At 50.4% G+C, this 17,961-nt stretch overlaps 1 protein-coding gene across 3 annotated transcripts in view; it reads left to right on the forward strand.

Moving 5' to 3' along the window:
• SH3PXD2B (SH3 and PX domains 2B) overlaps positions 1–17,961 on the forward strand; it is a 75,351-nt gene that overhangs the window by 41,848 nt on the left and 15,542 nt on the right. For all 3 annotated transcript variants that reach the window (XM_054568046.1, XM_054568044.1, XM_054568045.1), the window contains 3 exons: positions 9,203–9,294; positions 11,380–11,405; positions 15,164–15,298. In XM_054568046.1, coding sequence (XP_054424021.1) covers positions 9,203–9,294; positions 11,380–11,405; positions 15,164–15,298 — 253 coding nt within the window. The remainder of the gene's footprint in view (positions 1–9,202; positions 9,295–11,379; positions 11,406–15,163; positions 15,299–17,961) is intronic.

A 17,961-nucleotide genomic window follows, 5' to 3' on the forward strand; every position in this document is an offset into this window, starting at 1 on the left:
GGGCCTGCTCTTGGTTATACTCTGTTTGAATTGAGGCTGTGGTTGGGAAAGAAGCATAGTTTTTAGTTTGTTTGGCTTCCCTTGCCTTTGGTATTTATTTCTCTAACTTAAAATCATTTGCAGTAATGGGGAAAGGGCAGGAATAGCAAGAAATGCCTTAAAAATGGAGCAGCTAGTGATCTCTCTCCCCTGAGATCAGGAACAAAGCAAGCGCATTTACTCTTGTCACTGCTGTTCTATTTTGAAGTTCTGGCCAGGGTGGGCAGGCGAGAAAAAGAAATAGAAGTCATGCAGGTTGGAGATGAAGAAGTAAAAATGCCTAGATTCACAAATGACATGATTCTATTGTAGAAAACCAGAAGGGACCCACCAAAAACCGATCAGAACTCATAAACGAGTTTAGCAAGATCACAGGCTACAAGATCAATGTACAAAAATCAATTGTATGTCTATACACTAGTAACAAACAACCCAGAAATGAAATTAAGAAAATAATTCCACTCACAGTAGCATCAACAAGAATGAAGTACTTAGGGATAAATTTAATAAAAGAAGTCCATGGTTGGTACACTGAAAATAGAGAACACGGCTGAGTGAAATTAAGGAAGTTCTGCTTTAACGGAGGGGCGTTCCATGTTTGTGGGATGGAAGACTCAGCAGGGTGAAGTAGCAGCTCTCCCCCAGCTGATCTACAGAATCAGTCCAATCTCTGTCAAAATCCCAGTGGGCTTCTTTGTAGAAATTAACGAGTTGATCCTAAAGTGTTTGGGGAAAGGCGAAGAATCCAAAAGAGCCAAAACAATTTTGAAAAAGGTGAACAAAATTGGAGGGCTTGTGCCTACGCGTTTTCCAAACTTCCTACAAAGCTGCAGTCATCGAGACAGTGTGGGGCTGTCATAAGAGAGGCAGGTAAGTCAGTGGAATAGAATTGAGAGTTGAGAAGCAAAGTCTTACAAATTTATAGGCAACTGGCTTTTCAACAAAGGTACCAAGGAATTCAATAGGAAAGAATAATCTTTTTAACGAACAAGTGTGGGTTAATATGACATCCGCATGCACAAAGTAATAAGTTGGACCCTTGCCTCACATCATGCACAAAACATCAACTCAAAGTGGATCATAGCCCTAAACGTAAGAACAAAAACTATAGAGTTCCTGGAAGAAAACAGGAGAAAATCTTCGTGACCTTAATTTAGGCAAGGAGTGCTTATATACACCACCAAAAGACAAAAATTGATAAATTTGACTTCATTAAACTTAACAAACTTCTGTCCTTTGATACGATGGAGAAAATGAAAAGCTGTCTCACAAATTAGGAGAAAATATCCATAAGTCATATATCTGAGAAGGGATTTGTATTGAGACTATATAAAGAACTCTTGAAACTCAGTAATAAAAAGACAACCCAGCCTAAAAACAGACAAAAGACTTGAATAGAAGGAAGACAGACAATGATCAACAAGCACACGGAAAGGGGGGCAGCATCCTTAATCATTAGGGTAGTGCAAAGTCGAACCATAGGGAAGCACCCACACAGCCAGTGGACTGGCCGTCATCAGCAAGCCGGAGGAGACGGGGAGTTACTGAGGACGTGGGGAGACTGGAGCCTCTGCTGGGCTGGGAACACGTGATGGGAAGCCGCTTTGGAAAACAGCCTGGCCGTGTCTTCAGAAGTGAAATTTATTATATGACCACTCCTAAGTATATACTCAGAGAATTAAAAACTTATATCCACACAAAGACTTGGATGCAAATGTTCATAGCAGCATTGACTCACAATAGCCCACAGTCGGAAGCAATCCAAATGTTCGTCACTGGGTGAACAGCTAAAGTGTGGAATGTCTGTACAATAGAATATTATTCCACCGTAAAATGCAGTGAAATAATGCTAAATGGTGCCATGTGGATGAATCTCAAAAACGTGATGCTAAATGGAAAAAGCCAGATGAAAAAAGACTACATAATGCATGACTTCATTTACATGAAATGTGCAGAAAAGGCAAATTTATAGAAACAGAAAGCAGACCAGTGGTTTCCTGGGTCTGGGCGCCGGAGGGAGAGATCCACTGGAAGCTCAACTGGGGAAAATGTCGAAGGCGGCGGAGACTCCTAAAACCAGACTGTGGCGATGGTTGCCCAACTCTGTAATTTACTGAATTTCATCGAGCTTAGTGTACTTACAATGGGTGACTTTTAGGATATGTAAATTATGCTTCAGTCAACCTAGAAAAAATGTAAGGGGGGCGTGGGGGGTGGGATCACCCCTCCCGTGGCTGGAGGCATCGTGGAAGGGTAGCCCTCACTCCTGATTGCGCATCGTCTCTGCCGGGCGTGACCTCGTTTCACCTCTCCCGTACCCTTGACAGTAGGTTTCGTTGTTTCACTGTGTGCATGAGGCAAGGGAGGCCCAACAGAATTGCTCAAAAGAACGGTGTTGGCGGGTTTGAGAGTCGCACCAGGCCTTTTAGGCCTTGGCACTCCCGTGCCACTCACGGCCTCTCAAAGAGAGCAAAATGCAGGAGGCCGGAATATTTACGCGTGTATTTCGTAGAGGCAGATACAGCTCTGACTCTTCTCTCTCCTGAGGGCATCCCTAAAAAGGGATGGGGGCAGGGACAGTCAGGCGCTACTCCCGTCTGGCAGCTCTCTTTGTCCCTTTCTGAATATCTAAAGCTTAAAATCCCTTTGTCCAAGCTCTTGGCAACAACTTTGGGCCCTTGGGGTCACCTTGAGCAGCTGGGAAGTTCCCGCGGGACCTTCCCCAGAAGCTGCTGTCTCTCAGCCCAGAGCGCGCCAGTCCCCCCGTGTCTCCCCAGTCATGATTTCCACGTGCCCAGGGAGCCGCATGCGCTGGGCGCTTGGTGTGGGAAAGGAAATTTAAAATCCTGAAGCGATGAGGGACAGCAGCCGCTGCCTATGTCTGACCAGGACCCTGCAGTGACCATGAATGCGCCTGGACTAACCACAGAGAAGAGACTGTGTGTGTTCGGCGAGCCACGTGGGAGTGACCACCCCAGCTACTGATGCGGTGTAAGAGGCCAAGCGGATATTTTGGGATTGCAGTTTTGGCCTAACTCCCTAGGCTTGGCCTCAAGGGAACTGCCATCCTGGAAGGAGGTGCCACTGCTCTGCCCCTTTTCTCACAAGGTCTGCGAAGTCTTTTACAGACCACGTAGGCTTTTACGTAGCATTGCTGTCTGTTGATGTTGGGAGCCAAGTCGATCTATCACTAATACCTTTATTTTAATAGAAACCGGGGGTCTCCGCCAAGTAAAGATAGATGAGGGCTGTGGACACCCCCAAAGCTAGCTGCCAGGTGCACATCGCAATGGAAGAAACTTTCTGCTCTACTAGACCTATTGTAAAGGTACAGTAGTTAACAGAGTATGGCGTTGGCACAAGGAGAGGTAAACCAATGGAACCAAAGAGAGAATCCAGACAAAGACCCGCGTGTATTTGGATACTTACATTACTGACAAAGGCAGCCTTGCAGATCATTGAGGAGAGGTGGCATGCCTGAGTAAGTGGATATCCGCATGTGAAAAAACCAAAAAGAACCAACCTCTCCCTCACACCACACATATAATTATTTCCAAGGAAATTAAAGACCTGAATGTATGAGGCAGTGCTATAAAAGGTTCCAAAAGATAAAAATAGGGAGATGCCTTTATAATCTCCAGGTATAGAGGGATTTCAGCAGACACAAAAAATACCAACCACAAAATGATTGACTTATTTGACTCCATTAAATTTAAGAACTTCTGTTCATCAAAGCCCAGTGAAAATAAGACTCAGCCAAAATCCCACCACAGCTACGGGCTCCCTAAACAGCCTCTCAAGTGGCTCCGTAAACTCACGGAAATACCAGCGTCTGCCCGACACTGCTTTGCCTGAACGTTTCCCCGAGACAGACGCGGCGTCAGCTCATCGCGGCCTTGTACAATCCTCCAGGAGGGGCACGTGAAAGGCCACCACGCATTGATGTTCCTCTCCCTCTCTTTCTCCCTCCCTTCCTTCTCTAAAGATAAATAAATAAAACCTCTTTTTAAAAAGCCAGCTGAAAAGTTACTTCTAAAAAAAAATAAGTAATGCAATCCTCAAGTAGAGGCAGAACACAGGGGATTCAGAACCCTACACCCGGGGTGCGCCCCCCCCACCGGACGTGCAATAGTGGATTCACCGAGTCCGGTTCACGCAAGGGCCAGAGTGCCTGAGAGTGTTTCTAGAACACCCGTCATCTCATCAGGAAAGAAAATCATTTCAGACAGCTGTTAACGCTGCTACATGAAGGCTGTGGTGTGGGTCAGAGGTCAAGGTAACCGAAGCGAAGGAGCCCTTTCTGAAGAGAGGGCTTGTGATTAGTCTTTTACTTGCAAAAGTGTTCATTCCCAATGTGCGGAAGGACTTCAGTAATGAACTAGCCCGCCTTAGGGTGCAGAGAGAGAGAGCGAGAGAGAGAGAGAGAGAGAGAGACACACACACACACACACACACACACACACCCCCCACACCCCCCCCCCCCCCATGCCTGTGAAGGTGTATGCCCATGCCGTAGTATTTTCAAGTAAACTATAGGCAATATAATAGTGTTTACCAGGCTCCAGCCACTGGCGACCTCCCTTCAAGATTTTAACTTGTATCATTAGCCATAAAAGTAAAAATAAATAAAACTGAAACCACAGCAACAAAAATGTTTGAAAATCTTTCCACCTCCCCTTGCTGAGGCTCTGCAGAGCCAGGGCCTGCTCTCAGGAAGCAAGTTAGAGAAGTGTTTTCTTCTGGGAATTTGTCTTATGTTTGAGTCTTCACTCCATTTTGAGTTGATTTTTATGTATGGTGTAAAATAAGGGCCGAATTTTATTCTTCTGCATGTGGCTATCCAGTTTCCCCAGCACCATTTGTTAAAGAGAACAGTCCTTTCCCCATTGTGTATTCTTGGCGCCTTTGTTAAAGATCAGTTGACCATACGCATGGATTTATTTCTGAGCTCTTGGCAATGTTTTTTGTGGATCTGACATCAAAAGTACAGGCAGCAAAAAGGAAAATAGACAAGTAGGACTACATCACAGTAAAAAGCCCTGCACAGCAAAGGCAACAACAGAGTGAAGAGGCGACCTACAGAATGGGAGGGAACATTTGCAAACCACGTATCTGATAAGGGGTTAACCTCTAAAATATAAAGGAACTCCTCCTACATCTCAATAGCAAAAACAGTAACTCAATTTAAAAAATGGGCTAAAGACTTCAGTAGCCATTTTTCCTAAGAAGATATGCAAATGACCAACAGGTACATGTACCTGATCATAAAAAAAAATGTTCAGTGTGTCAGGGATCATCAGGAAAATGTTGATCAAAAGCACAATGGACCCTGGCTGGTGTGGCTCAATGGATTGAGTGCTGGCATGTGAACCAAAGGGTCACCAGTTCGATTCCCAGTCAGGGCACATGCCTGGGTTGTCGGCCAGGTCCCCGGTGGGGGGCATGCGAGGGGCAACCACACATTGACGTTTCGTTCTCTCTCTTTCTCCTTCCCTTCCCTTCTCTCTAAAAATAAATAAAATCTTTAAAAATAAAATAAGATAGAAGTTTCTGGGACATTCTTTTTGAAGTTAAAGAGGATGGAAACCACGAAGCGCTCTCTCCAGCCCAGGCCTGTTATTTAACATAGTCATCCTGCTGTCTCCAGACTCACCTGTGGAAATCACAACAACGCGGTACTTGGCGACAGCACAGAAAGCCAAGGACCAGCTTGCTCTTTACCAAGCAGCCGTACGTGATGGGGCCCTTGTAGCCAGTTGCTCGCCCGCTCTGTACCACACCCCTCCAAGGAGGGTGTTCGTTATGCCTGTTGTACCAGCGGGCAGCCTGAGGGGCAGGGAGGTGACAGGCGTGACCAGAGCCTGAATCTGGAGCTGGGCCTGTCTGACCTTTGATGATTCCCCTCAGGAAGCACAGCTTGCTCTTCTCTTAGCCCTGCGCCAACCAGCCACGTGTGCCCACGGGGCCAGGATTCCATCCAGGACAGCACCGAGCTTTCCTGGAACCGCGGCTGTTTGACATTACTGACCAAACACAAGACGGCTCTGGAATATTTCAGAAGCAGGATTATTTCCCTGCCCCAGGTCATGTTTTTACTGTTAGCCTGTCCTTCCAAAAGGAAAGGCGCAAACATCAAAGCGTTCAGTGCTGCCTTGCATTAGCAACTTGGCTGTATTTTACGGTTTGGGGGTTTGGTTTGGCGTTGGCGTCCCAGGAGTTGCTCAAAACCGAAGGAGAACTTGGCCCTGTCGGGAGGTTGCCACGGACCTCGTTGTCCCGTGGTCCATTCAGGGCCTCTGCCGGTTTCAGCAAGGAGCATCCTGGAAGGCCCCCTCTGGGCACAGACCACGGCCACCATGGGGCCCACCCAGCTCGCCCCAAACAGGGTCACACGTGGCCACATCCGGCCCTCTTCCTTTCAACCAGGTATCAGGCTCCCACCAGCCCTGTCTGGACGTGTAGGGGCGGTGCGCCCGTACGAGGAGCAGCCTCATACGCTGGCCGTCTGTGCATGTGGGGTAGCAGGCCCGGGCACTTCCCCTGAGCCCCCGTTTCCCCGTCCCGAAAGTGGGCCAGCCGTCCCAGGAGTACCTGGGGCAGCAGACAGACTCATCTCGGGGGCTGAATGCTGAACCAACAACTGGGATGTTGTTACCGCAGTCTGGGGGAAGCCGCAAGATTTCTGCACACGAAGCAGCCAGGACATACCACAGTCCAGCATGTAACCAGCCCCTTCATTATGTGGCTCCGACTGCAAGGGCTGCAGGATTTCAGAGGAAAGACACTCCTAGGGGACCCGGGATTGCAGCGCGACCCGGGTGGGAGAATGAATACCTGCTGCTTGGAACCAGCAAGCGAGGTGGCCAGGAGCTGGGGCGGGATGGGCCTGCGCGGGATGGGCCTGCGCACTCCCTCTGGCCCGGAAAAGCTCAGGTCCTGGGGATCCGCTGCAGGACAGCAGCCACTGCAAGGTTACTGTGAAAACTCAATGAGCCACAAGTACCCGGTCAGCATCCTTCACTTCACTCCAGAAGGACAGAGCGGCGAGTGACCAGGGGAAGGCACCCTACTAAAACACCCGCTTCTGCCCTGGCTGGTGCAGCTCAGTGGGCTGTGTGCTGGCCTGCGAACTGAAAGGTCCCAGGCTCAATTCACGGTCCGGGCACCTGCCTGGGTTGCGGGGCCAGGTCCCTGTTTTGGGGCATCTGAGAGGCAACCGATTGATGTTTCTCTCCCTCTCTTTCTCCCTCTCTGCAAAAAATAAATAAATTAAATCTTTTATAAAAAAACCCAACCCCACAGGTTTGCCCACTTGAGATCTGGGCCAGGCAGGTGTCAAGTGAGAAGCGGGGGCTTAATTTGGAGCCCCACTCAAAGGCTCTGTGGGGCCCAGAACCCAAAAGGTGACACATCCATACAATACAATATTATTTAGCCTTGGAAGGGGAGGAAATTCCCACACAGGCTACAACATGGATGGACAGCCGCACGGCAGTCAACGTACATAAGGCCACTGCACTGTATGAACACTGAACAGTGGTTAAGGCAGTATGTTTTAGGTTCCGTGTATTTTACCACAATGAAGATTTTTATAAGCTGGGAAAGTGAAATACATAGGGTCAAAATACCCCGGAAACACTGTAGAAGGTGCCCCACTGGAGACTGCCCGCCGTAGCCCAGGGGCAGGGTTGGAGCATCGCTTTGTAGGGCGGGGAGGAGCTTTTGTAGGCTCGTTGCATAGAAAATACCGGGCGTGCCGTTTCCAGCCCCGCCTCACACTGAGGAGGCAGGAAGGCACGGGAGAGGCACCCAGGAACCCGGGCCTTCGGCGGAGAGAGCAGGCCCCGAGTCGCGGATGCTGCCCAGATCCGTGCGCGTGCACAGGCCACGCTCCGCGCATGGACGTTTGTGAAGTGTGTGCAGGGAGCAACTCTGCCGCTCTCAGACCTTGGTCCTCGGGACAGGGCCAGGGGCGGCTGAGTAAATATTTGTTAAACGGAGCTGTGTATTGTGGTGCCATGTCTTTGTTTAGGATTCTTTCATGACCTCAGTCACCCGGAACTTCTCTCCTGTTTGGCACAGACACCAGCGCAGCGCTGGGCATAAGGAAGACGTCCGCTGAACCGTTGAGTGAATAGCTGCTGGTAGATAAAGCAGCGCCAGGAAGCCCAGTCCCGCTCTGTGCCCCCCACTCACTGCCTTCCCTTCTTTATGGCAGAGGTGGGTGAGGTTCCTTTAACTGGCAGGTCCAGGGAGCAAAGGAGCACGGATCTGGGCAGTGGGAAGTCCAGGGTGTTTCACCCTCAGCAGCCTGGGAACTTCCCACCCGACCTAACTCATGAACCAGTCCCTTCACACCTTGGCCTGGCGGTTTGGTTGGTTGGAGCCGCAAACCCAGAAGGTTGAGGGTTCAATCCCCAGTGGGGGCACATGCAGGAGGCAACTGATTGATGTTTCTTCTTCACACTGATGTTTCTCTCTCTCTCCCCCCTTCCTTTCTCTCGAAAATATAAATGCATATATTTTCAAAAATTTTTTAAAAAACCAGTTCCTTCCCTTTAGCCCTTCAGATCCATGAGTTAGGACACGGACGCAGGCATGTCAGGAACAACCTAACGTTCAGGGCAGGCGGCCAGCTGAAGGACGCATGATACATTAGACAACAGATGCCCGCCATGTGGTGTAGGCGGCGTGGTAGCAGGATAATGGCATGGTGTGAAGATCACACTTTATAGTCTTGTCTAAATATCTGCATGTTATTTGTGCAGATATGCCTGTGACATATACATGCACTGTAAGTAGGTTTATAGTTTGTTGGTATTGGGAAAAAATACAATAATTAATAAATAACACAGAATAAACGGTTCTGCGTGCTCACAACTATAAACCTACTTTGTCCCTCCCTGTACACACACTCTGTGTGTGGGGGGGGGGCTCCCCAAACCAGCAGCAGCACCATGTAATGGTAGAAATGCACGTTCTCCAGCCCCACCCCACACTTCAGTCAGAAAATCTAGGAGGGAAGCCCAAGAAATGGGTGTTTTAACAAAGCTGCCCCCCACCACCACCTTCCTGCTGCGCTTCTGCTGCCAGCCTGAGAGTATAGCACACACGACGACCCTCTCTTCTCCGCGCTCACCTGTCACCTGTGTCTCTTCTCCAGGCCCTGATCCAGCTGCCGCCCTACATCTCCCAGTGTGACGAGGTGCTGCAGTTTTTTGAGACAAGACCCGAGGACCTCAATCCCCCCAAAGAGTAAGTTGGCTTGTGGACCTCCGCCGAGCGCGCCCCGCCAGCCCCAGGAGGACCCCAAGGAAAGCAAAGGGAACGTTCACCCGGGTTCCACTGATCGAGCACCCGCCAGGCCTCGCTGCATGTGGCCCTCACTGTCACTGTAGGTGGGCAGTGACAGTCGAGTTTTACAGGTGAAGGGAGCTGGCAGAGTGCACCCCGGGACCCCTCACACCTGGACAGATGGGTCAGCTCCCTCCCTTTCTGCCTCAGGTGCGTCATCTGTGGACTGAGATCATCACTTCCGCTGCCCCGTCACTCACAGTGCGGGGCGGCTGAGAGGCTGTGCGGGGAGAGGTAGGATGTGGCCTGCAGTGAATTTCCCAAGTGTGGGGCCGAAATGGGGTGACACCCCCACCTCGGCTGTTGTGTTTGATAATTCAAGGGCTGGACCTCTTCCGCAGCTTCCTGGCGTTGGGGTTTCATTCTGACCTTTTGCAGTAGAGTCCACTTCCTCACTCGTTAAACAGAAGTAATAGTACCCCCCGGCCTCACAGGGTCACAGAGAGGCTGCGAGGTGTGTATGTGAAGCCCTTCGCATGCGGCCTGGCACGCAGGAGGCCACAGCCAGTTTTCACCGCTCCTCGGCTGTCGGCTGTCCAAGACGCTTGGGCTTTGCAGTCTTTCATGGAAGGTGACGGAGACGCTGATTGGTCTGTTGATTGCGGGACGTGGGCACCCCATGGAGGTGCTCGGTTTGCATCCAGGAAGACCAGAGTGCTTCTCCGGCCCTCCAACAAAGACAGTGTCAGCTCGTTCACATGCCTTTGCCCTCCAAGTAGCTCCCCCACCACAGCCACCCACGCTGAAAGCCCAGGAAAGACGAGTCCAAACGGAATGAAGTGTTGACACAGGCTTTTCACGTAAGGGCCCTGAAAACAGCACGCTGCATGGAAGGGCCAGACACGAAAAGCCCCCTGTCGTATGACCGTTCCTATAACATATCCAGAAGGGACAAACAATTAGAGACAGCACACAAATTAGTGGTTGCCAGGGGCCTGGAGGAGGGGACGGGGGGTGACTGCTAATGGGTATGGGGGCTCCTTTTCGGGGTGACGATAATTTTCTGGAATTAGGTAGTGGTGCTGGTTGTAGAATCCTGTAAGTATATTAAACACCAGTGAACGGTACTCTTTACAAGAATGAATTTTATGCTCTGTGAATTACATCTCAGTTTTTAAAAATTGGGTGTGCGTTCAGATGCTGGCAGTGCTGCTTGCCAGCTCTGTGGCCTAGGGCAAGTTACTTAACCTCTGTGCCTTGTCTTCCTCACCTGTAAAATGTGCCTCCTAGGGTTCTCGTGAGTAGTACATGAGTGAATTAGAAGTACCTAGCTGGGATCTGGCACAGGGTTATTAACATTAACATTAGTTATTAAGTAAGAATTAGCTACTGTTACTGTTGCCACAGCGCCTGTCCCAACCCGACCTCCTGTCACCTCGCCCTCTCTCTATAACGCCCGATGTACAAATGGGATGATCCACCTAGAGGTGCTTGGCAAACCGCGGTTCGGGATAGTGCATTTGTCATGCAGTTGCACGTATGAGCGCTGACGTGACTGACAAGGGTAAGGGTGTCGCCATCACTCAGCATTCCGTGTGCGCTCTGGCCCACAGTCGCGTCCCCGTGTCACCATGGGGGAGATGGGCTTCAGTCACTGCTGTCCACAGTCTTAGCGTGTTCTGCTTACCGCCGAGCACTTTCTGCTCCAGGTCTATGTCTCCGGGGACCCCGATAAGTGGACAAGGCCACCCCTGTGCCTGATGAGGTGGGCGTCGGGCCTGGCACCTTTGTGGAGGCCCCTGCACCCACCAGCCCCTCCCTGGGGCACCAGAGCACTTACCCGGGAAAGGGAGAAGATTAAGAGGAATTATTATTATTATTACTATTTTTAAAGGAATCTGGGTCCCTGGGGCTGGCTTGAATTTTAGTTGTTGACTGGACATGGTACAAGATGGAGAATCTCAGTTTCCTAACAGACTACCTTAGGCCGGTGCACAGCATGTACTGACTCGTTCCTCTTTCTCACCCCCATTCTTTCCTGTACAGGGAGCATGTTGGGAAAAAGAAACCTGGTAAGAATATTTTCTGTTTTCTTCTATTCCTTCAATGTTCCTCCTACCCCTACTGAGCACCTGTGAGGTATATGCCAGGCCCTGGGCTCCATGCTGGGGTACAGCCATGCGGGTGGATGGATGGACGGATGGACAGTGGATGGGTGGATGGATGCTGGATAGATGGATGGATGGATGGATGGACAGATGGATACCTGATTGCTTGATTGGTTGGCTCATACCTCACCCTGTTCCCCCTCCCCGGCCTCCGCCAAAATGATTGGCAGCTGTTTCATCTTACACCAAAAAAATTACAAAGTGGATGAGTCCTGGTGTGTTTCCCAGAGAGCACCTCACAGGGATCATGGGAGAACTTCCTGACCGTGCAGCAGGGTGCGAACTGCCTTTCTTCTACTCTACACAAAGGAACCTGGTAACTCAGAACTAGCACCGCCCTTCTCAGGTGTCTTGGAAGGAGCCATAGGGGAGAGATGCCGGGTCTGGAAGAGTGAGCAGACCCTTCCACACAACGGAGGGCATTTGGGGCTGAGGGGCCAGTCGGAGTGCAGGCGGGGAGGCAGAAGCGTTGTTAGGTCTGGTTCCCGATCCATTCGCCCTCCCCAGCCCTAGACCCGCCCCTGTACTTCCTCCTGTCACCACTGTCCGGGGCTGTGACGGCTGCTGTTTCAAGCAGCTCCCATACTCCCTTACATGCCCCGCCCCCCGCCCCTCCCTCCCAGAGTGGGTCCTCTCCCTCCCTGACACTCTGCAGCCCCCACCCAGCACTGCTGCTCTGTCAGAGCAATCCTGGCAAACAAGAAGGTGGGATGTGGGCGCACACAGGGATGGTTGAGTTCTCCCAGGCCTGCGTTGGTCAATTCCGGTTTCTCTTGCCCCCCACCCAAGATCAGCCCCCACGTCTGCGAAGGCCCTACCTGCACTGCACCTGGCGCCCAAGTGGCCGTCAGAGCATCTGGAAACCTAAGTTCTTTTATTTATCTATGACCCCAGGAAGTTGGAGGGGGTTGATAAGGATGAAGAAAGGGGGTCAGCAGAGATCCCAGAAGTAAGAAAAAATGGCTCCACTCGTGGGCCTTGGCTTCGTCATCTGTAATATGGGGATAATAATAGTAACCTACCTTACAAGATTATTATAGAATTTGTAGTGTTATGTATGACACACTTAGAACAGTGCCCGGTGTATTGTAAGTGACACATGTTTGCTGCTACTTTCATTCTGCTGCTGTCAACTCAAAGCACCCAGATGTCCCTCTGCAGCATTAGTAGAAATTTCACCAGCCCTGGTCCCCTGGGTCCAAGGCCAGTGGTCGGCTTTACAGGCCCCGGTGCCGTTCTTGCAGGGAAGAGTGGGAGGAGCTGGTTCTCTTGCCCCAAGGTGCAGCTCTGCCATGAACTCTGGCCCTTTCCCAAGCGGTCTGTTTACAGCTCTACTTTGTGGCTTACTCAGTACTGGCCAGCGCCCTGGCGTCCTCCTACAGCTGCAAATAGTCCTTGAACCCAGGGGATAATGACACGTTTCTTAGAAAAGAGCAAAGTGGCCACTCTTGGGCTGGTCACAGAGTCCCTGGCTTTGAGCCTTTCCTGGAAGGAATGGGTGGGAGGCAGAGAGGAAAGAGACAGCTCTGGTTTGGGAAAACAAAAGTGGCCCTGCAGACGGGCTTGATGAGGGGACCAGTCTGGAAAAGAGAAGAAGCTCTAATTTGTGGCAACCGCTGGTATATCATCCACCTGCAATGATTTATTTATAGTTCTGCCGGGTGGAAAATAGCATCTTTCTTCCTCCAGCTGAAGAACCCATGCTGGCATTAGCCTTATTTTCTGCCTGACCTTTGAGAGCACTTCCTTTATGTTAGAACCAGCCTTCCTGATTGAATTTGAAAGGGATTTAAAGTTGACAGCCAAGCCCTGAGATCCCTGCACAAGGACTCTGAGTTGGAGAAGGCCTATCTGTCTCCAGAATTTTCCAGCCGAGCCTGGCTGGCTGGCTGGCTCCTGCAGACTCTGGCTAACGTGGTCTCCAGTGCCGTTCATCCTGCAGGGGGGAAAACCAAACCGTCCTCCAAAAGTCACCAGGTCATGGGATGGTTTAAGAAGCATCCTTCTCATGAACAAAGTGAACTAACAAGCAAAATAGAGACAGAACCCTAGATAGAGAGCTGGAAGACGGCTGTGGGTGGGGCGGGTTAGGGAGCGGAGGGGTGGAGCAGAAAGGAAAAAGGACTCTCGGATGACACCGGGGGTTGTGGGGGACAAGGGGGATCCAAGGGGGATAAGGGGCAATGGAAGAAGCCTCTCCTTCCTGATTTTCTACCCTTTACTGACACTGAGCAAGACCAGCAGTGGAGTGGATTTCTGGGACGCAAATCCTACTTCTCTGTTACTCCTGGTATTGGTCTGCTCAGGCTGCTATGATTAACTGCTATAGACTGAGAGGCTTCCTTTCGCACAGGTGTGGAGGCGTGGGCGGGGTCTGGAGAGAGCGCTCTTCCTGGCTAGGAGGCTGTTGCCTTCTGGCCGAGTCCTCCGAGAAGGAGCCCCCTGCTGTCTCTTCTTATAAGGACACAAACCCCAGCATGAGGGATTTGTCCTCATGACCTCATCTAACCTAATTACCTCCTCAGGCCCCCCCTCCCAGTACCATCACATGGCGGTTATGGCTTCAACAGATGGCTTTTGGAGGGATAGAGTTTTGCCCATAGCAGTTATTTTTAAATTTTAAGATATGTCATCTTGGCTCTGGCTGGTGTGGCTCAGTGGACTGAGCGCCGGCCTGCAAACTGAAAGGTCTCTGGTTCGATTCCCAGTTGATTGCCTGGGTTGAGGGCCAGGTCCCCAGTTGGGGGCATGTGAGAGACAACCGATTGATGTTTCTCTTGCACATCAATGTTTCTCTCCCTCTCTTTCTTCCTCCCTTCCCCTCTCTCTAAAAGTAAATAAATAAAATTAAAAAGATATATCATCTTGAATAAAAACATGGCCACATAGAAAATTCTGTGGTCGATTAGGCACTTGTATCTTGAGGATACTTTATAGCACTCCTTCAATGGTAAAATCACCCTTCCACTGTGCAATCCCCCTCTTTCGGCTGACTTTTTTCTTCCCTCCTGCTGGACCACAAGAATGACATTCCTTACCTAGGAGTGCTTTTCTTTCACACTTGCAGCTCTGAGAATTTAGCTACACCCATCAACTTTGGGGTATTGCCCTTAGTGTGCACTATAGAGCTTGGCTGCAATATCACAGTCCACCAGGAGGTGTCTCCATGTAACACCTAACTGGCCTGAGGCCTAGCTTGAGAATGGCCTTTGAGACGAGATTGGGCGCGTTCAGGGTGGGGTGGCCATAGATAAGAATGTGGCATTTCAAATCCTAGTATCCCTGGTTTTGATAAGTTGTGTTCTGTGGATGTGCAGGTGCCGAAGGCAACCTGCTCTGGAAGCGCTGGTGCAGAAAAATCAACCCCACGCACTCTCCTCTGAACCACTTAGCAGCAGGGAACTACAGTCTAAAAGCTAGTGTTATGGAAGAACAGGGCAAGCACCCTATCTTAATCCAAACCTCCAGTGCCCGCACAGGACAGGCACCTGATACATTGTGGTGTTTGAGCAAACGAATGAAAGAATGGATGGATGAGACTAGTACTGTAACAGTTTCTTTCTCTGTTTAGAATGTTCTTCTGACCTACTCCCCTCCCCGGCTCCTGCTTCTTCACAGGTGGGTGGCCAGATGTGACATCTGATAGTGTTTTATATCCCCAGGGAGTGACCCGACCTCGGTGGACCCCATGGTCCTGGAGCAGTACGTCGTGGTGGCGGACTACCAGAAGCAGGAGAGCTCGGAGATCAGCCTCAGTGTGGGGCAAGTGGTGGACATCATCGAGAAGAACGAGTCAGGTAGGCGCCAGACCACCGCCCCCCCCCGCCCCCCCGAAGCCACGAGGACAGGAGGCACCGGGAGACGCAGAAAGTGCAGCAGCCAATCCAGGCTGTTCAGTGTCTGCGGGTCGGGTTGATGACCTCCTAGAAAACTGCCCCTGTTTGGTCACAGTGTTCAGATATCCTATTTGGTCACAAGTTACCAGCGTCCTGTTGGGTCAGATGTTGCTGATTTGTTTTGAGGTTCACATTTCATGAGCATTCCTTCTGGTTTCAAAGCACTCGGAGACACAGAGTCTGGCATTCCACTGAAAATTTGCTTGGTTCATTTTCTTTGATGGCCACAGGAGTCTTCATGAAGGTTCCTTCAGCTGTGGGCTCTGGTGAGGACTGGACACACTGCCTGTCTCCTTAGCTCACCTGCCCGTCGCAGGGACCACTGGTCATGTGCACTGGCCGGGTCTGGGACAGACTAGGGTATAACTGAGATGCTCAGCCTGGGTTTCCATCTGAACTCAGCATTTCACAGCCATGCAGGCTGCTGCCTGTCTCTGACCCTCAGTTCTCTCATCTGTGAACTAAAGCAAAGCACATGTCTGCTCCCAAGGGCTGGTGTAAGGATTAAAGGAGGAAATCTATGGAGAGTGCCAGAGCCTGTGCTGGGCACACAGTAGGTGCTCAACAATGTGAGTGTCGTTCCCTTTTGCCTGCCTTAGCCCCAAAGCAGCCATTGGCACCATGGAAGGCAAAGAGTGAGGAGCAGGAGGTAAGCAGATCCTCTCCAGCAAAAAGTGGCAGAAACCCACTGGCGGCCTGGTGGCTACAATGTGACGTTGGCTGCAGTATCATTAGCAGGCCAATCTCCGTGATACCCTGATGACTAGTTACGGTTTAACAACCAGTGGAAAGAGTGTGTTTCCAGCAGCATGTGGATTACATTCCCATCTGTCATGAGACCAGGGTTAGCCAACCAAATGTCCTATTATTCAATAGAGCAATTGTTATTCCTGATTCAAAGCTGAAGAAACCAAGATTCCAAGCGACTTGGTCACTCACCCAAGGTCTCCTGACAGCACGCTGAGCTGGAATTCCAAACCAGTTCCTGCTGGTCCCCAGGCCATGTGACTTTCTGGTGTCGGGGATGAGTACGTGCAGATCATTGTATGACCAGGAGGCTCATGGGGCCTAACGAAAGCAGTGCCCTTTCCCTGCGGGCCACCTGCTTGCGTCAACTCATAAAGAATGCATTGCAGGGGGGTGGGAGGAGCCAGGATGGAGGGTTGGGGACAAGCCTGGTTTATCCCGAGGCTAGTGTGGGGAGAAGGCTGATAGTCAAATCTTCAAGCGGCCAACAAACTGGCAGCGTTTCTTTTTAATTGTATATTTCGTACTTATCCAAGTAACATATGGATACATTCTCCTTAACACATTCATGATAAAGTTAAAATCTACTTTTCCTACTAACTTCAACCCTAGTCCCTTTTTCAAACCCCAGATAATTTTTCTGTTAGGTTGGTATGGATTCTTGACAATTATATGAATTGTATGCATACAACACACGTGTGTCCATAGAGTCGTACCTCCAAGATATTGCAGGTCTGGTTTTACACAATAGAACAAATACCTCAAGTATCACAATAAAGCAAATTACACGAACTTCTTTTGGTTTCCCAAAGCATATAAATGTTAGGTTTACACTAGACTATAGTCAATCAAGTGTGCAATAGCATTATGTCTAAAAAAAGTACATACCTCAATTAAAAAATAATTTATTGCCCCAAAAATGCTAACCATGGTCTGAGCCTTCAGAGAGTCGTCCTCTTTGCTGGTGGAGAGCCTTCCCTTCAATGTGTAAAAAATGCACTGTCTGCAAAATGCCATCAAGCAAAGCTCCATAAAGTGAGGTGTACGTGTACGTGTGCACGCACACGTGTGTGTATGTGTGACCGCCCCTTCCTCCATCATCGAAGCCAGCAGTGTTGTCCCTCTCTGCTTTCCTTCCATGGCCACATGTCCCCCTGGCTCTTCTGCCTCCCTCTCCATAGTTAGGTAATTAAGGACCCAGTGATTACATCAGCCCATGCGTGTAATCCATGATCACCTGTCTCCTCATTGGACGGTCAGCTGATTAGCAGCCTTAATCCCATCGGCAGCCTTCACCCCCCCTATGCCATGTGATTTGGCATATTCATGGGTTCCACATGGGGATTGTATGGCCATCGCTGGTGGGTCCTTATTCCTCTCACCACAAGCTCCATACAGACTTTGCTCTGCAGAGGGAGGGCCCGAGTCTGGGGGAGAGGCCTCGTAAGCGGTCACATCGGCAGCCAGCTTGACCTTGACATGAACAGGGAGATGCAGGACCAGGTGAGTTACTGCGGCAGTGGCTTCAGCAGCAGGCAGCCCGGTGCCATAAGCCAGGAGAACGCAGACAGGTCTATTCGCCCCATGGAGCCTCAGTTTCCTCATCTGTGCAGTGAGGATGGTAATGTGAAGAGGATTAAGACCGTGCAAGTATAATAACAAGTGCCTTGCACACCCAGCCTAGTGACAGTGGCTATGTGCTTTACTCTCGCCTTTCAGGACGACCTGTCCCCAAGGCGGGCTGGTTCAGTCCCTCTTCACCAGTTAGCATCAGCTGACACAGCAAGGTGTGTTCCGCCGGTAAAACGGGCGCTTGC

Source organism: Pteronotus mesoamericanus, unplaced genomic scaffold (assembly GCF_021234165.1).
Source record: "Pteronotus mesoamericanus isolate MK-2021 breed Mesoamerican mustached bat unplaced genomic scaffold, CSHL_Meso_final contig_2, whole genome shotgun sequence".
In the NCBI taxonomy this organism is placed as follows: Eukaryota; Metazoa; Chordata; class Mammalia; order Chiroptera; family Mormoopidae; genus Pteronotus; species Pteronotus mesoamericanus.